At 38.5% G+C, this 25,804-nt stretch overlaps 1 protein-coding gene and 1 non-coding gene across 2 annotated transcripts in view; both read right to left on the reverse strand.

Moving 5' to 3' along the window:
- Nucleotides 1-984: 984 nt before the first annotated feature.
- Nucleotides 985-1,057, reverse strand: TRNAK-CUU. The gene has a single exon. It is a non-coding gene; the product is annotated as a tRNA-Lys (tRNA).
- Nucleotides 1,058-10,866: 9,809 nt separating this feature from the next.
- Nucleotides 10,867-25,804, reverse strand: part of TRPA1 (transient receptor potential cation channel subfamily A member 1) — a 52,060-nt gene continuing 37,122 nt past the window's right edge. The window contains exons 18-27 of the mRNA XM_035012258.1: nucleotides 25,145-25,215; nucleotides 24,464-24,626; nucleotides 23,584-23,673; nucleotides 21,889-22,058; nucleotides 20,227-20,356; nucleotides 19,647-19,829; nucleotides 17,395-17,463; nucleotides 13,416-13,526; nucleotides 11,725-11,822; nucleotides 10,867-11,077 (exon numbers count right to left, since the gene is read on the reverse strand). Of these exons, the coding sequence (XP_034868149.1) occupies nucleotides 10,867-11,077; nucleotides 11,725-11,822; nucleotides 13,416-13,526; nucleotides 17,395-17,463; nucleotides 19,647-19,829; nucleotides 20,227-20,356; nucleotides 21,889-22,058; nucleotides 23,584-23,673; nucleotides 24,464-24,626; nucleotides 25,145-25,215 (1,296 nt within the window). The remainder of the gene's footprint in view (nucleotides 11,078-11,724; nucleotides 11,823-13,415; nucleotides 13,527-17,394; nucleotides 17,464-19,646; nucleotides 19,830-20,226; nucleotides 20,357-21,888; nucleotides 22,059-23,583; nucleotides 23,674-24,463; nucleotides 24,627-25,144; nucleotides 25,216-25,804) is intronic.

Here is a 25,804-nt window from a genome sequence, read left to right on the forward strand (position 1 = left end):
GGGACACTTTCTTTTGTGTAATTCAAAAGCATCTGCTCCTTCTTACTTTAAGACAGACTTTTAAGTCACACACACAATACTCTGTATATTAACATAACAGCCCCAATGTATAGTCCTAATTGTCTATTTACTCCTCTGATTTGTGTCATTTGAAATACACTGTTCAAATCAGTTTATGTTTCAAAAGTTATCTTCTGTGGTAACTCAATATATTCACTTGTAAATCGTTCTTAGGATGTCATTTTTCAGAACATGAAGATATATGTGTATATCCTTGGGAACTTAAAACCTCAGCTGATTACTGCTTTCTTTAAAAGCAAATATTAATAAATGGAAACATTTAACATCATACTTTTGCAATTGCCATTTTAAATGGTTTAATCAAAACACCCATCCTGACTTTTTCTCTCTCATCCTTTCCAAGCAGGTAAGGACCTAACTCTTAGGAAACATTTTACTCAAGCAGCAAAGTTGTGCCCAGCCCGAAAGGCCTACCCCACGTTTCTGCTCCAGTAGCTTCTCAAGGTAAACAGCCTTAAAAACTAAAAATAGAACAGAATGACTACTTTAAGCAACTCAGCCCTTTTTTGGTCCTACTTTATTCTGTTTTCAGAGTACCCACTTTGAAATGGTAATGGCTTACCAATCTTGGGGAAAACTAAAAGCAGAAGTTTGCCAAATCTCCACGTGCAAAGAACATCAGTAAAGCCAACATGGTATTATGTTTTGTTTTGTTTTGTTTTAAGATTTTATTTTATTTTTTTTTTTTAAAGATTTTATTTATTTATTTGAGAGAGAGAGAATGAGAGACAGAGAGCACGAGAGGGAGGAGGGTCAGAGGGAGAAGCAGACCCCCTGCCGAGCAGGGAGCCCGATGTGGGACTCGATCCCGGGACTCCAGGATCATGACCTGAGCCGAAGGCAGTCGCTTAACCAACTGAGCCACCCAGGCGCCCAGATTTTATTTTTCTTAAGTAATCCCTACACCCAGGGTGGGGCTCGAACCCACGACCCCAAGATCAAGAGTCACACACTCTACCAACTGAGCCAGCCAGGTGCTCCCAACATGGTATTATCTTAATAACAAGGAAATCACTGCCTTTTGATGATTCTTATTATAAATTCTAGGACTTAACATGACAGTTTCAAACATACCTCAAAATAGTCCATAGCATTTAGCTTTCTCTCTCACTGGCTTTTCTTCTTAGTTAAAACACACATACACACACCCCTACTTTAGAATCTTAACATTTTGAAAAATTTGACCTGCCACATAGGTAGTACACTTCATATTATGAAATGAATATATTCCACATTTCAAAGGTTTGATAAATTCTGTGGACTGTCATTCACCAATTTATAGAAACTTTGAAAATCCCTGATTCTCTGGCTGGTCAGCTGCTGGCCCTGTCTCCGTGGCCGGCTTGGGTGGAAGCCATTTCTAGGCAGGAAGTGGCAGCATGGCTCTGGCAGCCCCGTCCGTCTACAGGGATTCGGATGAGGAAACGGCTGCTGGCTTGTTTTACAAGCTGAGAAGGAATGGCGGAGCTGACCACTAGATGGCAGTGCTCTGAAGGCCCCAGAGCTGCCGGGGTTTTACTCGACTGAGAAAGACAATTGGGCTTCACATTGCCCAGGCTTTTTAAATTTGGGTGAACGCATTTTTTTTTTTTTTTTTTAGCAAATTTATAATTGGGAACGTTTTCACAGTGACACTGAATGGTGGTAACTGCATACATTTTTATAGGGAGTTCAATATTGCAGTTCTCCGGTACTTTTCTTGTTCCTGTAGCGCACCCTGGACTTGAAAGGCAAAACTGTCTGGGTCACCATGGTGAGGAGGAACTGGCTCTGAGTCCCTTTTTGAAGACTGCACTGTGGCTTACTGGTTCCATTCCTTCATGGAACCTATCCCGTGTCTCCAGGGCTGGGGACACCTATCAGTTTCACCGTATACTTGGGACTGGCTGGTGCATCTGGTTGTGAAAGATTTTGTGTCTGCTTAAGTATTCCCGAAAGTAGAGATGTCTGTCCTCTTCATCCCCAGCTCCTGGTTTCTCCCACTGCCATTTCCTCAGCCTTGGCTTCTCCAGAATCAGTGCTCTATGTCTACACAGCGTGTGGTTCTCAACTGACCTTTAGTGTTTTTGCCTTTACTGAGTCAACTTGTAGATAGGAAAACAATTAGCTTTGTTAAGCCACTTGATATCCACCCCCTATCTCTCTCTTTGTCTCTGTCTCTGTCTGTCTGTCTCTCTCTCTCACACACACACACACACACACACACACACACACACACATTTCCCTCTCTTTGTGGAAGTCCTTAAGCGGGGACTTAAACTAGGGTCCCACTTTGCCCGGAAACCATGCCTGCAGCAGGTGTTGATGAGAAATTTTCATTTTGAGAGTAACTGTTTCTGTGGCAGGCTGTGGAAGAGTTGGTTGTTATTCTAACAGGTTCTTGAGCTTCAGTATTGCTTCAAAATGAAATTCTTGGAAGCTGGTTTGGAAGGTGCAAGTGAAACTGTCTTTCAGGTTTTGCTGGTACTGCTGAGACCCTTTCTGTCCATGAGCCATAATAACCCTCCTACTCCCCATTTTCCTTCTTTTCCTCTCCATCAATTTTTTTTTTAATTTAATTTAATTTTATTTGACAGAGAGAGACAGCGAGAGAGGGAACACAAGCAGGGGGAGAGGGAGAAGCAGGCTTCCCGCGGAGCAGGGAGCCCGATGCGGGGCTCGATCCCAGGACTCTGGGATCACGACCCGAGCCGAAGGCAGACGCTTAACGACTGAGCCACCCAGGTGCCCCTCCATCAATTTTTAAAAACAACTGAACAGTTGAAGTTACCACTGATAACTTTCTCTTCTGAGACTTTTATTCCTCAATGTACTCCTTTTTTTTTTCAGATCTGGTTCTAGACAGGGAATAGATCTCCTTTAAGCTGCTAAATACTTCTGATTCACAAAGAAGTACCATTTTATACACCTGGTTATCGTGTGTACTATCTATTGGCAGCCTAAATCCTGTAATGCCGCAACTACATTTGAAGCTTCTGTGAATCAATACCACCATCCACCTCTGCCCTCTCAAGTGACCAATACATTTTAGTAGAAGAATCGGCAAAATTATATGTAATTGCCACTGTAGATTTTCCTGAAATAAAAAACCCTTCTGCACAAAACATAGGTCTCTGTCAATGAGGTCTTCCATTCGGTCTCAGTATCAATCACACCTCAAGGGGGTGCTAGTTTCATTGTTGACATTACTGGAATGGCCGCTGGGATAAGTCTCCTTTCACCTCCTGAGAACCTGTGGAAATGCTTGAAAGCATTTTTTGGCGGTGTTGGGGGGGCGTGGAATCTACAGTTGGAAAGTGCAAGGGGTGACTTGCAGCTTCCTGTCTTGTCTCCCACTGAAATGGCTCTTCCTTGAAAGCATGTTAGTGAAAAAAAGACGTTGGTGCAGAGACTCTACACTAGAAGGTTCATTTGTAACAGTGTGAAGTTTAACCCAGCATGAAGCCACACAATGAATGGAACTGTTACTGTCCCTAGAATCAGAGACAGGTCCTCTGTCATTTAGCTCTGACGGCTTTTTAGACACCATTTCCATAACGTCGTCAGGAGGTGTTCTAGCTCCTGACTCTTGCAATTTCCCTGTAACTGCACTTGGGACCTTGCAGCCAAGCAGGTGCTGCTGTGGAGGTTTCTGTGGCAGCTTGGCACCTGGGATCCCTGGATTACAGGGTTACTGGCCCCTCTGTCAGACCATAGGCCTGCATACGCTGAATGCAGTAGTGATGTTTAAAGTTAATCATTTCTTAGATGTACTTGATAGGTTTTTTAAAAATCACTTTCTACCCTGGCCAATGATTGTTTTTGGAAGGATCCATGCAATTTCCAGGCTGCATTTTTAACTCTCACTGCCCTTAAACATCAGGCTTTAAAATAACTCTGTGGCCTAAAAACATTTGGCAGACAGAAAGAGAACGTGGACAATTCCTATATGTACTCATATTCATATCTAATCTTCAAATGATATGTTTTATTTTCACCATCTTCTTATAAATCACCATCATTTGAAACAGGTTTTAGACCCATGAAAGGGCTATCTAGGTACACTGTGCCCCTCTATTTCAGTCATAGTAAAAAAAAAAAAAAATGCCCATTTGAGTTTTTACAACTTATAAAAATGTCACTCATAATCTGGGAAGATACTGAGGTCCTATCAAGCACATGAATGAAATTAGATTTGAGAAATTTGGGATCAAACTGGGGGGAAAATCTGTACTAGGATATGATAGCTGCATTGTTAAGATCATCCTTGTATAGTTCTTACATTTTTCAGTTTGGATAAAAAAGAAAAAAAATGCTTTAAACTAATAGTTGTTCTTCCAGAACTTTGCAAATGATTCACTCTTCTCTAGTGGCTAGTATTTTCTTAGTGCTACTTAGAATAGTGCCAGTTCACTATTCCAAGCATTTTTTTTTTAAAGATTTTATTTATTTATTTGAGAGAGAGAGTGAGAGAGAGAGAAAGAGCACAAGAGGGGGGAGCGGGAGAGGGAGAAGCAGACTCCCCGCTGAGCAGGGAGCCCGATGCGGGACTCGATCCCGGGACTGCAGGATCATGACCTGAGCCGAAGGCAGTCGCTTAACCAACTGAGCCACCCAGGCGCCCTATTCCAAGCATTTTACTTGCATGAACTCACTTAATGATCAGCACAACTCTGTGAGGTATGTACTCTTATTAGTCCCACCTAACCAAGAGGTTAGTATGTTGTTCAAAGTCACACAGCTAGGTCATTTGACTTGGAGAGACTCAGGTAGCCGAACTTCAGAGGCTGCACACCTAATTTCATTCTGTCTGCCATCCCCATGTCTCCTAACCTTCAAAAGCATGTACCTATGAATGTGACATTGCAAATATCTTCTCAGTGACCTTTCAGGTATAGAATCCCCAAGGGAAAAAATTACCTTTTTCCTGATTTTTATTTAGGAAACAAGGATGATGAATAATAGTACCTACCACATATGGTTATTTTGAGAATCAAATGAGTTGACATAGTGTTTGGAGCAGTACCTGATACATAGTAAACACTTCATAAGCCTTCTTCCTGTTACTGTCCTTTAATCTCATATCAAAATGTTGAAAATGGTTTAAAAATACACAATGGCGATGGCTTATTCTGACTAGCAGAGAGTTGGTGCTCTGTTGATGTTTGGCAATTTGAATCTGGGGCAAAAACAAAAATTAGAAAAAGTGCTGTAATATATTTTTTTAATTAGTTTTCTCTAAATGTGAGTTTTTTTTGGCTCCAGGATTTGTTTGGCTGATGAGATCCAGAAGTACCTGGGAGTGCCAGCTTGTATCTGAGGAAATTCCATGTGTAATCAGTAGGATATAATCCCCTTTACCTCGGGTAAGTCGTTCTCTTAAACACATTGCAGTAGCATTTATTGACATAGGTACTTTGCATGCATGATATTTTCCAATCCTACCAACACCATAGCAATTAATTTATGCTCTGATCACCATTTTAGAGATGTGGAAACATATCCAGAGTCACTCATCAACAGGAATTAGGGTCAGTATGAAGGCTCAGGTTGTCTTATTGCAAAGCACAGACTTCACCCACTACTAACCATAGTCAAAAACCATGACAACAACAACAGAAGACAGAAACAGGAGAAAAGGCAGAAAAGTGGTATTTGAATGTCTTGTCTGCCAGTTAGAGCCGTATTATTCAACTTTTGTAGGGCAAAGGGTCAACAGAATAGGGACACTAAACTTCTTTTCTGAGGCAGATTGAACCAGTTTTCTTGCAGTATCTTTTAGGCCTGTGATATTTATTGTTTTCACTGATTTTTATTATTTAATTTATATGTGCATATTCATTGATATCTGTTATGTGCAAGGACATGGGCCAGGAGCTACAAAGGATGAAAAAAAAAAAACAAGGTGTAATTCTTTGGGCCACTTGAGACTGATGATAATAGTCTCAAAGATGAACTTGAGATGGACTCTATTTCCCACTAGATGGACCCTACTGGAAAGAGAGTCACAGTCAAACCAAACAGGCGGAATTGGCAGAGGAGAAATGCAGTGTTACCAGTTCAGAGGAGGCGGGGAGCATCATCAGTTAGGTCATTAGGGAAGACTTCAAGATGCAGGTGCCACTTAAACTGAGCTTGAGAAGAGCTGGAGGGAGGACATTCTGGGTGGAAGAGAGCCTAGTGAGAGGCAGGGAAGTGGGAGGCCATGATGTGTTTGGATGAAATAGTGATCTGGTTTGGATGAAATGCAGATAAGGCTAAATTAGACTGAAGAGTCAAGTTAGGATGATAAGGTTGCTTGTGAAAGAAAAAGAAAGTCTTTAAAGCTTTATAGCATGGATGTGAAGGCTGAGAGCTGTACTTTAGAAAGATTAAGCAATGCAATATGTCGGTTTCAAGTCTAGGACCCTGAGAAATGTTGGTAACATTGATAGGAAATAGGAAACCTGGGGGAACCAGTTTGCACTCCCCCATTCATATTTATGGGTATTTAATTTGAAGAACTACGGAAATGCAGAACTGGACTTTGGGGGGAGGGGCAGGAGAGATTATATCAAGTAGTCAGTTACAAAGGTAAGTGAAGTTGTGATAATGGCAAGACGGCAAAGAGATGAGTATGCAAGAGAAGAGGGTCAAGGACAGACCTCAGGGGTGTAAACATCTAGCTAGCAGGCAGTAGAGAGAAGTCAGTGGGAAGCAGAGGAGGAACAGTAAGAAAAATCGTGGAAAAAGCAGAATTCAGTGTTTGGGGGAAAAAGGAGGGGAGAATTTCAGAAAATTAAATGATTTATTAAATTGTAATCTTCAGAGCAGGTTAGATAACCTATTTATTTCCATATTCCCCCACAACAGGTGTAGTACAATATTGCACATATTCTTACATTCTTGGTGTTCAATAAATGTTAAATGAATATGTGCAATGCTCTACAAAGTGTGAGGAGTGGGAAGACTGTGAGAAGACCATTTGTTTTCATGACTAGGACATTCTGGTGATTGTTCCTATACTGTGAATTTCCAGCCTTTCTGTTTTCAGGAAAATAAAGGATAAAGATCTTGTCTGAATCAAAGATTAAGGAACATACAATATTGTCTCTAGGGTATGAATTCTGTTGGACCATGAATGAAAAAATGCTTTCCTCATATTACATATTGCCACTCAGCACTCTGTTTGTGTTGAGTGTGTGGTCGAGAATGTGTATGATAGCAGGAGGTGGAGGCCACCAAGACACCCACCTGTGGAGAAGAGATGAGTCCATGCAATGGGGTCCACAAAATTATAGTAACATCTGTCAGAATCCTTGCACTAGGTGGACAGAGGGTACCACAGTTGTATCTTATACACACATTAAGTGGAAAGAAGTAAGGAGAACAAGAACCCTGGCATAATAACACCTATGTAAACAAAAACACACATGAACCAACACTGACCAGTGTAATGCAAGGATACACACATGGCCAAAGACATTCATGAGTGGGTATCTCCTGGGGCAAGTGAGGGAATAAACATGAGAATTAGGGTGAAGGGGAAAATAAAAACAAGGACCTTGAAAAGATCAACAATGATGTATGTGACTGATTCATACTTTGTGGGGGACATCAAAAGAAAAGAGGGCATATGTGATGGAAGAATTTTTTTTTCATCATGATAAGTGTATTCTTTATTTCCCACCCCCTATTTCATCCATCCTCCCACCCACCTCCCCATCAGTTTGTTCTCTATAGTTAAGAGTCTGCTTCTTGGTTTGTCTTTTTCCTTTGCTCATTTGTTTCTTAAATTCCACATATGAGTGAGATCATATATTTGTCTTTCTCTGGCTTATTTTGCTTAGCATTATACTTTCTAGCTCTATCCATGTTGTTGCAAATGGCAAGATTTCATTATTTTTTGTGGCTGAACAATAGTCCATTGTATATATATATACCACATCTTCTTTATCCATTCATCTATTGATAGATACCTGGGCTGCTTCCATAGTTTTGCTATTATAAATAACGCTGCAATAAACATAAGATGCATATATCTTTTTGTATTTAGTGTTTCTGTATTCTTTGGATAAATACCCAATCGTGAAATTACTGGATCATATAGTATTTCTATTTTTAATTTTTGGAGGAACATACATACTGTTTTCCACGGTGGTTGCATCAATTTAAATTCCCACCAGTAGTGTGTAAGGGTTCTGTTTTATCCACCTCCTTGCCAACACTTGTTTCTTGTGTTTTTGATTTTAGTCATTCTGACAGGTGTAAGGTAATATCTCATTGCAGTTTTGATTTGCATTTCCCTGATGATTTGTGACATTGAGCATCTTTGCATGTGTGTGTTGGCCATTTGTATGTCTTCTTTAGAGAAATGTCTGTTCATAACTTCCGCCCATTTTTAAACTGGATTATTTGCTTTTGGGGTGTTGAGTTGTATCAGTTCTTTATATATTTTATATATTTTGGATACTAACCCTTTATTGGATATGTCATTTGCAAATATCTTCTCCCATTCTGTAGGTTGCCTTTTAGTTTTCTTGATTTCTAGATTACGAGAAGTGTTCTGTATCAGATGGGCTGTGTCAGGTCATAGCTTCATGGTAGTCATAACCCTTCTAAGCAATACGGGAAACAATTGTTTCCTTTCTGTGCAGAAACTTTTATTTTGATGAAGTCCAAATAGTTTATTTTTGCTTTATTTTGCTTGCCTCAGGAGATATATCTCAAAAATGTTGCTATGGCCAATGTCAGAGAAATTACTGCCTGTGCTCTCTTCTAGGGTTTTTATGGTTTCAGGTCTCACATTTAAATCTTTAATCCATTTTGAGTTTATTTTTTGTGTATGGTGAAAGAAAGTGGTCCAGTTTCATTCTTTTGCATGTTCTTGCCCAGTTTTCCCAACACCATTTTTTGAAGAGACTTTTTCCCATTGTACATTCATTTCTCCTTTGTTGAAGATAATAGTTGACTATGTAATTGTGGGTCTATTTCTGGGTTTTCTGTTCCAGCCCATTGATCTATGGGTCTATTTTTCTGCGTGTACTATAGTGTTTTTTAATTACTGCTGCTTTGTAATACAACTTGAAATCTGGAATTGTGATACTTCCAGTTTTGTCTTTTTCAAGATTGCTTTGGCTATCCGAGGTCTTTTGTGGTTACATACAAATTTTAGAATTGAAAAATGCTGCTGGTATTTTGATAGGGATTGCATTAAATCTGTAGATTGCTTTGGGTAGTATGGACATTTTAACAATATTTGTTCTTCCAACCCATGAGCATGGAAATGTCTATTGTTTTTCTGCACCATCTTGAATTTCTTTCATCAATATTTTATAGTCCTCAGAGTACAGGTCTTTCACCTCTTTGGTTAAATTTATTCCTAGAAAATGTATTGTTTTAGGTGCAATTGTAAGTGAGGTTGTTTTCTCAATTTCATTTTCTGTTGCTTCATTATTAATGTATAGGAATGCAGCAGATTTCTGTACATTGATTTTGTACCATGCGACTTCACTGAATTCATTTATCAGTTCTAGTAATTTTTTGATGGAGTCTTTAGGGTTTTCTATGTATAGTATCATATAATCTGCAAATAGAATTATATTTCTTCCTTACCCATTTGGATGCCTTTTATTTCTGTATGTAGTCTAATTGTTGTGGCTAAGACTCCCAGTACTATGCTGAATAAAAGTGGTAAGAGTGGGTATCTCTGTCTTCTTCCTGACCTTAGGGGAAAAGCTCTCAGTTTTTCACCATGGACTATGATGTTGGCTGTGGCTTTTTCATATAAGTTCTTTATTATGTTGAGATATGTTCTCCCAGACCTACTTTCCAGAGTTTTTATTATGAATTCATGTTGTACTTTGTGAAATACTTTCTCGGCACCTATTGAAGGTGTCTTTTTTTTAATCCTTTCTCTTACTGAAGTGACAGATCATGTTGATTGTTTGACAAATATTGAACCACCCTTGCATCCTGGCAATAAATCCCATTTGATTGTGGTGTATGATTTTTTAAAATGTATTGTTGGATTCAGTTTGCTAACATTTTGTTGAGGATCTGGTTCTTTAGAAATATTGGCCTGTAGTTCTCTTTTTTTGTAGTGTCTTTCTCTGGTTCCATATATGATGGAAGCATTTTTACAAATCTCAAAAAACTAAACATAGTAAAAAGCTCACACAATAATCAGTGGGGTGACTATATAGGTTTTACGTTTATTACGGTTATTAGCAAACCAAAAATAGAAACATATACTATCTATATCTATAGTAAAATTCATGCATATAATAAGGTCTATTAATTTGGGTCTCAACTCAAAGTGACATCAGGTGTGTTAGCAGCAAGAAGGGTGTGGCAATTATAGTTGGAGCAGAGTACACAGTGTTCCACCCACAGGTTCTTCCAACACACACAAAAAAAGCATACCAAATGGTATAACCTAATATAATACTTTATTGTCTAATACATTACATATTATATAATTATCAAGCAGGAATCCAGTATTAACATTTGTATTCTAGCTTAACAGTTACATTTACTAGTCCTTCTCATTAAAATGTGTGTTTAACAAATTAGTTTTCTACCCATTCAGATAATGAGAAGTGCAACTTGAATTTAGTAGCAAGGATATTCTTTATACATACTAACTGGCATAAAATATAAATAGAAAGACATACTTTTACAAAGAATACAGGAACCATCCTTTCACATGTAGTGAAATCAGAATCCTATTTCTGCCTTTTCCTCACTTTTGTCAAACTGGAAATTGGATCCAGCAGGGTCATGCAAACTGCCCCCCCACCCCCCCACAGGAAGACCTACTGCAGGCTAATCTGAAGGGCTGTGTGTCTTTGTCTTTACTACTTTCAACACAGATTTCCACTTCCTATTCCTTTGTTCTAACCATTCTTTTTTAAACCTGTCTTGAAAAAAACTATGATTATCTTCATCCTCTGTCTCAGAGATGATTTCCATCTTCTGAATGATGAGTTTAATAAGCTCATGCTGTTTTTCCAGAAGAGAAGTGAGATCCTTCAGCCTAAAAGGATATATATGTCTCATGAATTTATTGTCAATGATCTTTTCAGTCCTTGAGTGCGGAGAGGCCTAGATTACGAGAAGTGTTCTGTATCAGATGGGCTGTGTCAGGTCTTAGCTTCATGGTAGTCATAACCCTTCTAAGCAATACACATTTTTTAAGTTTAAGTGTTCTTCTTAAGGTTGTACTGTTAGTTCTTGGCCAGTTTATTTTTGTTCTTATTTTAAAGATTAAAATGTTCTTGCACAGAAAGATTAACTGGCTTGCCCAAGGTCATAGAGTTAGTAAGCAGTTGAATAGGACTTTAAACTCAGGTAAATTAACTCTAAAGCCCTCATGCTTAACCACTGGACACAGCATAGCTTCTCTAGGAATCCTGAAAATCTTTCAAAGCTTTGATGTATGAATTCATATGGCTCATGGAAATGCAGTTTAAGATGCTGACTGGCAGAACTGATTGGTGAATTGCAGCAAATAAGTTGTTGGGTCTAAAAAATTTCTCATGATTCTCAATATACTATGACATCAGTCAACTAAAGCATGACTTAATATGAGATAAACACAAATATACAATATAACCTTACACTATACATCATTATTTAAAAGTTTTAAGTTTCTCAAATACAGATATAAAGAAAAACACATACCTATATTTCTGCTTCAATATTTCTATTTCTAGAGATGTGTCAACATTTGGAATTTCCGGTCTTGTTTCTTTGATGTAAAAAATAAAATGAAATATACGCTGTGGGATAAAAGAGGAACAGTTACTCAGGTTGAACTCAATTCAGGAACTATTTCTTGAATGTGTGCCCATGATTCAGCTACTGAACCAGGCATCCTAGCACCACAAATAGCTAAGACATAGCTGTTGAGCTTGAGCTCCCTCAAGGAGCTCACAATCTGTTGACAGAAACAGACCTATAAAGAGCTATAAAATGAATCATGCATATCATAATGAAGCACAAGATGTATAGATAATACAGAAGGAGAAAATTGGAGTGGAAGATTGTTTATGAAAAGGTATAATAACTGAATCATCATATATTTTCTCATGAAAAATGCTCATTATAAGTGGTGGTATTCCATATAGGATTAGTTGTTCTCTAAAACTGCACCATTATGCAACACAACTGAGTTTCCCATGAGGACATTTCTGAAATGCTATTTTAATATATATTTTTAAAATTTAGTGTCTTTTAAACCATTGGTAGACGAATGTGTCAAGGGCAGATATGAAATGACCGGAAATGAGGCAATTTTAGGAGTCCAGGCAAAAGAAGATGGCAGCACACACAGGCCATCCAGGAAGCCTAATCAACCAAACTTGGGAGTGACTGGGTGTGAGGGGTCAGGAGTGGGGAAAAGGAGACATCAAGGATGACATCTTGCACAAGCAAATGGTGTTGACATTAAGAAACTTTGGAGAGAGAAGAGGCTTCTTCATTCTTTCCCTGCAGGGGGAGTGAAACATGGGAGGAGTGAAAATTGTGAGTTTCTTTTGCATGAGTTTGTTTTGAATATGCTGAATTTGAGGTACCTTGAGACACACCAGTAAAGATGTCAGGTAGAGAGCTGGACATAGGAGCCTGGACCTCAAAGAGAGCTCTAGGCTAGAGAATCAATTGCTGAGCCTTCTGTATTTTAGGAATAGTTGCAACCATGGATATGAATGAAATTGAACAGGGAAATAGTGTAGTTAGAATAAAGCCTAAGCTGATACTCAGACTGACTTTATCATTTCATGACTACACAATGAAAAATTAATGCGCAAAGAACTCAGAATATTCATAGAGAGATGAGGAAGCCCAGGCATGATCAGGATTAGCATCCAGTACTTCTCTTAATATGGTCCCTTTTCCATTATAATGCAGTGGCTTGCTTAGTCTTCGACACTTAGCACATTTTCTATTATGTACATTCCCAATGCACGTGCGCGCATGTGTATATGTACCTATGTGCTCTATATTTGCACATAGACACATTTTTTTTCACATATATGTAAGTGGCATGTGACTAGGAAAAACAAAAAAGTACACTGTAAGAAAGATATAGGGTACAGCTGATCCACCCAACCACCCATCCACTCTCATAGGGATGTGGTACACATTCAACACAAATGTTGTGAATGAGCCAGTAGGACAAATGCCTCCCTCACACTGCCCATCACATTCTCACTGTGGGTTAATCATGCACTTACTTTTTTAAATCACAATTACTTCTTTTCCACAGGTACAGTGACTCAAAGTCTATAAAAGGGTACCTTTAGGGATAACACAATGAATGAATGTCAAACGGTATCGCGTGATTTATGCTGATATTTTTCACATGTACTTACTAATAACCCTGTACATCTGGGTCTGTTGGGATACACAATGATGGATTTCTGATCTACTTTGCGTAGGAACCAGAGGGGCAGCTTCTTCTCTAAGCTGGTATGAAGTTCCACCTAAAGTACAGTTTGGATTTATTGAGAGGAATCATTAATAAGCATCTGGAATGTTTACACCACACAAAAGCAACTGCTGTTAGTACAGCAAACTGAAAACTGATTCCTGTGTCCGGCCTTATGCACAAGCAGCTGGGCTGGCCAGGTTTGCTGTCTCTCAGCTCATCCACTGACAAGACAGGGGCAGCAGTCTGCAGCTGGGGCAAACTGTTTACTGAAGGAATTCAGTGTAAGTGAGCAGATGTTCATTGTTCAGGGACCGTGGCTGACAGTGGGCACATCAGACGGCAACGACTCGGCCCATACTCTGGGGCATCGTACGACAAGATGCACGCAGCCAGGCTGTGCGGCGGGCATGATGCACACCTGCGACAGGGGAGGAAGCCATGCTTAGATGGAGGACCACGACAGGAACCAGCGAAAGGACCGCAACTGGCACATCGAAGGGTAGTACTTCATTGATTTTCATACTGTGCTGTCGGGTGCAAAATGGTTTATCCGTGACATATCTTGAGTCTAATTTCTGTTTTCAGAGATACAATCTTTTGTCTCATTTAACAGATTTACCTTGAGTTGATATTTAGTTTTCTGTTTGCCAAATTTTCTCTTCCACTTTTTTTTTTTTTATAGTCCTTTGTGTCTGTTGTTTAGATGGGTTTATTGTAATCACCATGTAGGTGAGTTTGCTAAGACCATAGGCATTTTCATACATGGGCATTTCAGTCGTTCACACCCACAAATGGTGAGATGGTAAGAACTTCCCTGACCACCTGTTTAAAATGTCAGCCTTTCTCTCACACAACACGCTCTGTGTCTTGCTTCCCTATTTTTATAACACTTACCACCACTTAATGTGCTATGTACTAGTTCCAGTTTCAAGAACAGCTATATTTTCTTGTATTTTATTCACAACACCAATTAGATATTTTCTTTGGGTTTCTATAATAAATAATTTCCAAGGTTCCTTTTTCCCTTGGGTCTTAAGGGCAATATTCCTTTCCTCTTGCAATACACATTTTTTTCAGAGGTCATATGTTATCATTCACTTATGTGATTGAAAAATATTTATTCAAGTCTAGTGCCTGCCAACAGACAAAGCACATGGTGTGTCTTAACCCTGTCCTTTTTCTACATAGGACCTGCCAGATTTCCTTGCTCCAGTATGGTCCTGGGGAGGAAGGCAAGCAGAGCTTCAAGTCCAACCTTGGTGGGTCTGCTGGGACCCACTGGGCATGGCTCCTCTGGGCTAAGGGCTCATCTGCACCTCCACCTGCTGGGTTTCCCATGTTGAAGGTAAGAGAGCCCCGTGGCTCTCCTTTTGTGATGTGCAGACGTCTGTCCATGTGTGGGGTCTACAGCTGCCAGCCTGAACCAGAAGTGGGGATACTCATGTTGAAAACTAAAGCGCTCCAAGCTCCTCAAAATACTCATGACTCGTGTCTTTGAGTAACTGTTACAGCTCCCAGCAGGCGCTGTCCCAGGGACCTCTCTGTCCCCACTTATAAGGGTCTGAAAGAAGACTAAATGTCCCTCTGTGAAAGGGCTGCTGCCGTCCCCTTATGCTCCGGTTCTGATGTGGCCTCAGACTCAGGTTGTATGTCTGACAGAGTTGTACATGGTTGTAGAGATTTGCTTAAACAACAACTTAGGGGAAATAAGAGAATGGCTTCTTGGGTTTCTAGTCCATGCTCTTCGTGATCCAAAACAAGGCACAGATAACACAGGAGCACTTGCTTTGCCTGTTTCCTTTATAGGCCCTTGTGCCGTCGTGTTTCAGGGAAGAGATCAAATCTAGTATAGAATCGTGCTTTTTTTTTTTTTTTTTTTAAGATTTTATTTATCTGAGAGAGAGAGAATGAGAGAGAGCACATGAGAGGGGGGAGGGTCAGAGGGAGAAGCAGGCTCCCTGCCAAGCAGGGAGCCCGATGCGGGACTCGATCCCGGGACTCCAGGATCATGACCTGAGCCGAAGGCAGTCGCTTAACCAACTGAGCCACCCAGGCGTCCCAGAATCGTGCTTTTCATATCAACTGTACTGACACTGTAGTTTAGTGGGCTTCCCCCAGAAGTCTTATGTAGGGCTGTTGCTTACATCGTTCTTTTTATTTACTTTCCTTGATCTTTTCAAGAGTTGTTATGAAGCACTGACGACATGCCTGCGAAGAGGTTTATACATCGCTTTTCCTCTCCTCACCCACCTCCCTCGAGTCCCGCACTCCATTTTTGTTACAGTAGTAACTGGTCAGTTAGCTCTTCCTTCCTCTAATCTTTCTCCACTAAGTCGAGATAACAACAGATCATCTTATATACCACTTTCATCTTGTTCTCATTCTTTGGAAGAGCTGATAGTAACGTCCCACTCACTAACAAAATAACTTGAAGCACTTCCACCATTTACTGCCCTTTCTTTCAAAGGTAAGGTTTTCGGGGGTGCCCGGCTGGCTCAGTCAGGAGACCGAGACTCTGTATCTCAGGGTTGTGAGTTCGAACCCCAGGTTGGATGCAGAGATTACTCAAAAATAAAATCTTAAAAAAAAAAAAAGCTAAGGTTTTCTTGTGCTGTTTTTTAATAAAGCCCTCAATCGTCTTGAGCTGCCTTAGTGCCCCCTAAGGAGCCATCCTTCCAGGCCAGGTGGCCCTTCACCCCTCCTTAGCCACTTCTCATTCTGCCTTCAGCCCTTTGCTCCTGCCGGGTACGGCCCTTCTGGATTGGCCTCGCTGCTCCTCTAAATCCTATCTTTCATTGTCTGGCTCACATGCCAGCTTTTCATGTAGCATTTCCTTAACTGTGTTTGCATTCATTTTCTGTACCTAACATTTTAACAATTTATATATATTTGTTCTTTAAATGTGCCAAGCCCTCTCTGTATAATGTACAGCTTAGTCACAGAAAAGAGAGTTTAAGGATAGTTCTAAGTTGATTTTGATATTTTATACTCTGAATGTTCAGTTGATGTGCTAATTAGATTGATTTTACTTATTAAAGTCAGTAAGTAACTGGGTGAGTTTATGCTGGGGTTCTGTGTTCTCTCATGCTAAGTTGTATTGTGCTCCACACATACCATGTACTGGAGCATTTTTCAGAAATAAACATATGCTAATGGATAGCTGAATGAGTGAGAGAGAAGAAAGCAGTGTGACAAAGAAAAGTGAAGAGGATAAAGTTAAATCTTATCATGAATTGGTCTTTCTCTTGAACTGGCCTAAGTTTCTGAATGTGTATGTTCAACTGGTCATCAGATATTTTTGAAGCATCAAGTATTCCCATTCAAATCTGAAATTTAAAGACAATGCAAATAAGAGCATAGAAATAGTTTTGCATTGTGTAATAGGAGACCACCTCACAAGATTCAACAGCCAAGGACCTATCCGGAAGCCTCTGAGTCAAGCAAATTTTACATCCAATTATTTAGAAAAATGTAAGGGATGTGACAAAGGGACAAAATCTCATGGATGCAGTGAACACTTCAATATAACACATGATGTGGGAAGCTTGCAAGGCTATGGCCAGAATATCAGGAGCTCCTTGGAACAGTGGGGCTATGACAAGACAGAATACCTCACACCTGTCATATTCTTATTTAGCAGCTAGCTACCTGGTTGGCCATATGTTGACATTAAAAGAGGCCCAGATAATTTCTCCGTTCCTCTGCCGATACTGTTCTGAAAATTTCTTCCTCATTTCTGATCCTTTGACTACAGCAGGTATACCAGGGAATGTGCATGACAGGCCCTATAAGGTGTGGTGCTTCTCAGCCCTAACGAAATGTCAGTTTTAAATAACTGGTCACAGAAATCAGCTATTCTCATACATGAATACTCACGATGGTGCTAATTTCAGGAAGTTTTAAATAAATACAGTACTTACCTGCATAGCAATCCTCTTCAACAATGCATGCTTCTGGACCTCTGCAATGTCACCAACTGCCAAACCAATCTGAAGTACAACACAGCACCAAGTCATTACCAGCTTGATGGCTCACCTCAAAATGCATTAAGATCTCTTTGGCTGCACTGAGGGAGTGAGCATGTAAATTGCCTAGTAGTGGCCTCAGCACACATGACTAACACATCTTGCAGCAAACTGCAAAGCCTATATACCTTTGTCACAATGGTAGCCACGCTGATGGATTCATTGAGTGTTATCCTAAAAAATTAGGACACAGCAATTAATCAAATTCATTTTAATTAAAATAAAAATTTGTTATTTTTGCAGACGATAGGGGTGATAGAATATCAAATGTCACTGGGGTAAGCCATGCAACGTGGTTGCAAACTGCAGGAGTTTGGCATCTAAGGTAAACAAGAGTGACCTGACAACATGGAAAAGTTAAATAGCAAACTGAGGCGAAGCAGAAATGTCTACCTTACATAGGTTTGGCAGGAAGGGGTACACTGCAAGGGGGGGTGTGGCTTTGGTAACAAAAACAGTAACTCTGTCTAGAACTCCATGGCTTCATAGAATTAGGTGAGGGGAACCCGTCAGCTCAGTTCCACTCAACCCAAATTAAATTCACTTACTTACATTAGCTGCCGCCTATTTCATTAGACAATCAGTACCTGCCTATGCTGAACCAGCCTTCTGGATGCTGGTGCTCTCAAAAACTCAAAGTCAAGTAAACTGCATGAGAGAAGGGCTCGGTCTGTCCAAGTCACCACTGTATGCCCAGTGCTTAGAACCATACAGGGCATATAGTAGGTACACAAAATAGCTACTGAGTGAATGAGCACTGAAAGAGTATATTCCAGGGTGTGCAGACTAGCACTGAGAACCATGTATAGTCAACAAGTACATCACTTAGAACATCACTGTGGTGACAATTTGCAGGAAGGATTAGAGAAGTGAGACAAGATAGCCTCTTTGGGCTACTGCAGCAATATGGATGAGGAACCATGAGGGTGTAAGCCAACTGGAAGTAGGCATAAGAGGCAAATATTTACTGGAAGAAGTGAGGAAAGGGCAGAGCTGAATCTAAAGTATCTTCCAATGATCTGAGATGACCAGGAAGGTGCTACTGAGAGGCATCGGCAGAGTTTGAAGGAAAGAAAACATTGACAGTCTTGGCTCTGTTGGGTTTGATTTTCTTCTAGGACGTGCAGGTAGAGATGGCACCAATGTATACTACTGCTAGGCCAAATCCTCTTCTAGATAATTATCTTCTAAAACATAAGGGATTCTAAGGGGAAAATGTGGGCTTTATGTCATTCTTTATTATTCTTCGTGTTGTCCTTTATTTTTCTAGGTCATCAAAATAAAACTCTGGAGTTGCATCAAGTAAGTGAATCAAAACATTAAGTAGTCGATCTTTTCTTTTCTTTCCAGAAACACTGTATAGCACAATTCCTGGTGCATAGTCAGACTCAGTAAAAGTGTATTGAATGTGTGCATGTTTACATAAATGAATAAGGGGGGAAAAATGCACTGTAATGTCAGCTCGGGTATTCCATGGACCTGGGATGTACTTCTGCCTGCATTGGCTAAGATGCTCGTGGCTGGAGCAGGTTCTCTGTGCAGGGCATGTTCATGTCTGCTGGGGATGTTAGCCTGTGACTGGTTTAGAGATGGCACCTGAATGCCACAGATGTCTGCGTGCCTGAGAGGCTCTTCCCCACTTGAATCTCTGGTCAATGAGAAATTTAAAGGCAGAGATGAGGTTTTAATCCTTCATTCCACCAAGATCTCTGCCCAACCTCTGACCCCCTACCCCAACTCCAGAGCAGCACACACCATTCATCTTTATTTCCTTATTCTTCAGTGTTGTAGTTCCTCATAGCATTTATCATCCCCATGACATTATATTACATATTTATTTATTTACTACTTAACTTCATGACTAATTTATAATGTAAGGACTGGGTATTGCTCTATTCACCACCGTTTCCTAGCACCTGGATCAGTGTCTAGATTCTTCATATCTGCCAAGTGAATGCATCCTGGCATCCCCTGGGCCTCATGCTGTGCCTGGCACACCCCCGGCACTAAATGAATGTTGAATGAATGGATTTTATAATAGTCCCTTTTGACTTTCATGAAGGGAGATGAAGGAGGCTAAGAATAATTTTCATTGCTAAATGCTCCAAATGATCAACAAACAGAAAATATAAGGACAAATTACTTACAAGTAAATTCATGAGTACAATTGGGACAAACATGGTAAAGGCAATAATCTGTATAAAGGACAGAACTGGATATGCCAATTTGTTTCTCAAAAACGGTTCTAGGAAGGCATCGCGATAATTAATATCTCCTAGCATCATGCTGAAGGTCTGGATTATAGAGAGCAATGGAGAGCTGAATGCATCCTGAGAAAAGATGGTAAGGTAAAAGTGAAATGCAAAATGCATGTAACGAAAAAATACTTCCTGAAGAGTAAAATGATAAAATCTTATTTACTTTTTTTAAGTCACAGGACTATAGCTACTGAAAGTGATAAGAACTAATAAACTGGCAATAAAATCATCAAGATCTTTTCTGCATCTATAACAAATCATCATGCATTATATATATAAACATTTTGACAATGGAAGAAAGTCATTGAGTTAGGCGATATTTTTTCCTTCAATAAAAATCATTTGAAGGCAACTTTATCAGATAAAAAATTATGTTACTATTAATTTTCTAAGCCATTCAGATTTAAGTATAAATATGTATTCCCAATATTCACATCAACAAAATCAACTACTAATGTAGCTGCCTCACCTGCAAACTTAGGAGGACGTAAAAGCTGAGGCCAAAAGCCAGAAGAAGGAAGACAAACACGACCGTAGACCTCAACAAAGTTTTCATGATTACCTCTAACATAACGATGAAAATTCCACAATTTTCAAATCTAGGAAAATTTAACAATTAAAATATGTATTTACTTTTCTGGTCAAAGTGTTAATATTCATCATGCATTAGGTACAATGTTTCATAGATGAGTAACTGAGGCCAGTTACTTTCAAAAAGGAGACATGAGAAATCATGAACAGTAGTCTTATTTTCAAACTGTCAAATGGTTTTCTTTTTCCTTCTTGTTAGTGTTTATCTTTGTTTTACTACTTGACCACTAGGTATCACTTCAAACAAAGTAGGAGAGAAAAATCTTCCCAGGATCATAGAAAGTGCTATCAAAGCTTGATAAAGGGATCCTAAAGATGATTTATGTGATGCATCCAGTGGAGATTCTAAATGAGCTCCTAGACCTGAAGGGCACACCCATATGATTTACATGGCCTCCTGAGGTTTCCTTTTTCTCTCCCAGAAACCAAAATTGTGAAATGGCTAGGCAGATAATGGATGTGTCATCTAGCCACCAATTTGGACATTTCCTTTGACAAAGACAGCTTGTTAAAGGGGGAATCATGAGACTTTAAAGCTGAAAGGGACTTTAGAGAAACTAAGTTCCCAAAAGATGTCCAGGAACTCGCTAAGGTCGCTGATAATGGCAAAGCCAAAGGAGTGGCAGTACCTGGACTTGCCTTGAAGCCTCTTGACTTCCAGACCACTGTTCTTCCCACCACACCATGTCCTTTCCAAGCGGCTGGGCTCAACCACACAACATTGTGCTTGTAAACAGTGATGCAGATGATATGGTAGGAAAAGCATGGTCCCTGGAGTTAGAAAGATGTGGGTAAAATGTCTGCTTGCTAGCTGAGATCCTGGGAAAGTTACTTAGCTCAGCCCTTCATTTTCTTCTTTTATATACTGTGAGTAATATTTATCTCGTTATTGTAAAGATTTTATGAAATAACTTTATCTCAACATTGGCAAGTGTGGGAGGTAAGAGAGCTTAGTCCTTTTTTCCCCCTCTAGAATTAGGTTTTTTGAACTTCTTTTGTCTCTTATATCACTATTATTTCCCATACCTATCTCTTCATTTTGTTTTAATCTAAAGTAAATGCTTAGCAAATAATACCAAAGCCAAGAATAACCAATACTTTTATTCCAATTTAAACCCCACATTTAACCTAGATTTGTCTAGACCAGTGATTCTTGACCGCAGACTATTTTGCCACTCAGAAGATATTTGACAATATCTGGATACATTTTTTGTTGTCACATGGTGGGGGTGTTGCTACTGGTTATCTAGTCAGTAGAGGCCAGGGATGCTGCTACACGTTCTTCAATGCACAGGGCAGCCCCCCACATCAAAAAAATACCTAGCCACAAATTTCAGTAGTGCCAAGGTTAAGAATTCTTGGTCTATACTCTGAGCTCCAAACCTCTCTCACCTTTTCCTTAATAGTATATAAAATGTATCTGCACAGTCTAAAACAATTGGAAAAGGAATGAGCCAATTATAAATTTATGGTACTTAAAATAGTTCTTTTAATGTTAAAAATACCTAAGGGATATAGAAATCATTCAAGCTGGCTTTACCTCTGCAGATATAATAAGAAGTTCATCCAGTAGAAGTATATAGCAACCGCTCCACATTGCCACTGCAGAGAAGCTGGTATACCAATGAATAAGGGTAACACAAAAATGATGCTTGTTGTATAGATAATCCATTCAACTGCATTGGCATGATCCAAAATATAGTTCCTCTTCTGGGGTTGAAAAGAATTCAGAATTACCACATGTAGAGACCAAGACCTGGCATCTTACACACACACACACACACACACACACACACACGCAACATTTTTGTGACACTGCAGTTGGAGAGGTTTAGGACCGAGGAGCCAGCTTCTGCCATCCTCGACTGAACTCAGAGCCCTGGGTATGGACCAGTATTGGAGGTGGCCCAGCCTTTTCTGTTGACCTGGCACACTTTGGGAATCTGATACCTAAGGAAATTCTACAATTTCCTGGGCTTTTTCTGTAGAGCCCATTCCTTCTTAAGGAAATTCCTGGGGAGCTGCCGGTTGGTTTAATTAATTCCTTTATGCCTGTGTAAGGACATACATGTGAATTTCTCAGGATACAAATAAAGCTGCTTCTAAGGAGGTTTGAGGCCTGTGCTAAGACTTAATGACTGCAAAAATTTGACGTCATTTCCTACTCTTAAAGATTTCATGTTTTGGACATTAAATTTCCTATAGAGGTGATGATTTTAGTATCAATAAAAAAATGTGGAGACCAACTCTGTTAGAGAAATCATATAACTTTATAGTTTAGGTTATAATCTGTAAAAAATAAAAATGAAAATTATGACAAGATTAAATAATATGCCCTAAATCATTTAAGCTACAATGGAACAATATAGTTTACTTCTCAGAATTGTGACAATTTACTGCAACTACATACACACACACATAAGTACTTGCAATGTATATCAAACAAATGTGAAGCATTGTAACTATCATTAACATTCTTTAATGCACATATCAATGTGCTTATGTAACAAAGTAAATTTTCACATAAAATGAGGTATTGTATACAAGATATGTATCTTATAAAAAGATGCACAAAAAACCCCAAAAAGTGAATAAAAGACTTTAAACCTCCACACTGAGAAAAGATTGATGCCATTTATTAGCCAAAGTAAGGACCTGTAGATAACTCACGTAATTCTTGAGTCTGATCTGAACTTGGTCCACCCATTAAAACAAAAAATAAGGTATGAAGTAAAAATTACACTATAAAGTATTCTCAAATTTTTTTATAACTTGAAATTTTATCCAATAAAGAAAAGCATTCTAATTAAGAAAGCAATTCAAAGAAAAACCCATTTGAAATGGAGTCATGGACCAAGTAAGTTCTTTATAAATTGTTACTAAAAGTATCAAATTCAAAATCTATTATGTTAGCAAAATATCTAACTGATATCAGAGAAAATACAGAAAAGTCATTCATAAGTTCATTTGTAGCCAAGCAGACCCATATGGAGTAGTACAACGGGAACATCCTTACTTCAGATTTATCAAATACGCACCATTCAATGCAGGAGTCTTATCTAAAATCATGTGATTTCTACAGTTTGAAAAGTTTATGCTTGGTATTTCCAATCTATACATTTGTCAAGTTATGTGATTTTATTCTGATATATATTGCTTCAATAATAGTTCAGCAATTTAATGTTCTGCATATTAAAATATTTGCAACTTTAGAGATACAAAATGTATTGTGTACCTGTTGGAAAATTTGGACCACTTCTTTGCAATATCCAAATATACTTGATAAAAAAACTAAAATCATGCAAACTTTTATAAAATATGAATTCTGAAACAGAAAAATACAAAACAAACCATTATGAAGGATATCAAATAAAACAACACTTAAGCGTCTTCATAATTTCCACTATTAAATATTTCATTTTTCTTCTGTTTCATTCCTACATACTGTTTATATTTGCTTTAAACAGAAAATTACTGTGATACCAATATAAAGACAACTCATACCCATTTCATAATGTCCTTTCTAAGAGAGGTTCAAAAATTACCAAACGATTTCTAAAAGAATATGAAATCTGTAGACCTATATAAAAAAAATTTTTACTATGGTAAAATACACATAAACATAAAATTTACCATTTTCAAAGTTTTACATTTTACATGTATATTTACATTTCAAAATGTATAATTCTGTGACATGAAGGAAACTACCACCACCATCCATCATCATCTAGCTCCGTAATTTTTCATCATCCCCAAACACAAACCCTGTATCCACTAAGAAACACTTCTTTTCCCCCAAAATCCCTGACAGCCACAAATCTGCTTTCTTGTAGACCTATTTTAAAGTTTTAAACTCCAGCATTAAAACTAGTATCTCATACATGTCAATTCTCTTTAATTTACAAACTCATTTATTGACCTATTTACTTATAGTCCCTCTCATTCCACAAAGGATTTTGGGAGAAATTGTTCATATATGAATTCTACAGTCTATTTATAATAAAGTCCTCATATTTCAGATTTATTATGGGGTTAGTATTTCTAAGGAAAAAAACCACACTTTTGATAATAATTTTATTTTAAAAAGTTGAAATATAAAGACCAATTGAAAATACCTTGGTGTCTAAGATTTCTGAATGATCACTAGTTCCATTGATGATTCCAGTTGAGTTGAAAGCCATACCTGGCTTTATACTGATAACAAGAAATGTCATAGGCAGGAGACCAATGCAGTAAGATCCTAAGTTCATAACATGGGCTCTAAACCCATAAGCCAACCTACAAAAATTAATCACAATTTCAACAAAAAAAATGCATAAGATAAAAAGTGGAAAAAGTAGTTATAATCTCTCTCAGAAATCTATTTGGTAAATTCATTGAACTTTAGAACCAAGATCTTCAAATTCACCTTTTTTCATTTTCGGGAAAGAAATCTCAACTTCCCAGAAAATCATGACTTACGTAAAATCTCTCACCAAGTAATGGAAGAACAGAGACTTTAGCTCCTATTTTCTGACTTCCACGTTGATTGCTCTTCTCAGGTACCCCTTTCACTTCACCGTCCACTAAAATGCAAGGCCCAGGAGGAGTGCTTCTTCATGTCTTATATAAGGATTTCCACCCCCCAAATATTTCATTTAATGTCAAAGATGAACAGCATTTTAATACCAAAATTTGCCTTCAACACGTCTTTTTCAAAGTGTAAAACATTAAAATAATAAAATCTAAACAACTAATTAGAAGGCTTTAAACAAACTTAATGGGGGCATTAAAAAGAAATACTACTTAATACCCACCATTTCATAAGTAAGTATTCTTTACACACAGGATGGTTGAGAAGTTCTATGCGGTTATGTTGTACCATTACCTGAGAAATAAGGAAAGATCAATAAAAATAAATCCTATTAAACTAGTAAGTACAAACTAAGCTGTTTGCTGGTTTTATAAATTTATTTTAATATTGTAAAAGTAACACTTCCTTATGAAAGTTCGAAAAATCAAAAATTACAGCAAGAATGTATATTTTCAAAAACAAGCTAGAGAGAATCATTTTATACAGATGCAGTTATTTGATTCAGTTTGTCTCTCAATTTCTCACTAGTTGACATAGAATAAGCATTTTAATCTTAAACAAAATTACAACTGGAAAGGATATTAAAGATAAATAAGGAAGCTCTACACCCTTGTTCTTTACTTGAAGAAACTCAGGCTTATCTCTCTAGAAGAATTTTGAATAGTACACATAAATAGTCATTAAATTAGCTTGTAGATTATTAGGTTTTCGTGAATTATTGGGAACTATGAGTATTTATTTCAAAATTTTTTTCTTAGTGAGGGGAAGGAGGAAGAGGGAGAGAAAGAATCTTAAATGGGCTCCACACACAGTATGGAGCCTGACTTGGGGCTCCATCTCACAACCTTGAGATCATGACCTGAGCCAAAATCAAGAGTCAGAC

Source organism: Mirounga leonina, unplaced genomic scaffold (genome assembly GCF_011800145.1).
Source record: "Mirounga leonina isolate KUSES-001 unplaced genomic scaffold, KU_Mleo_1.0 Mir_165, whole genome shotgun sequence".
NCBI classification, from domain to species: domain Eukaryota; kingdom Metazoa; phylum Chordata; class Mammalia; order Carnivora; family Phocidae; genus Mirounga; species Mirounga leonina.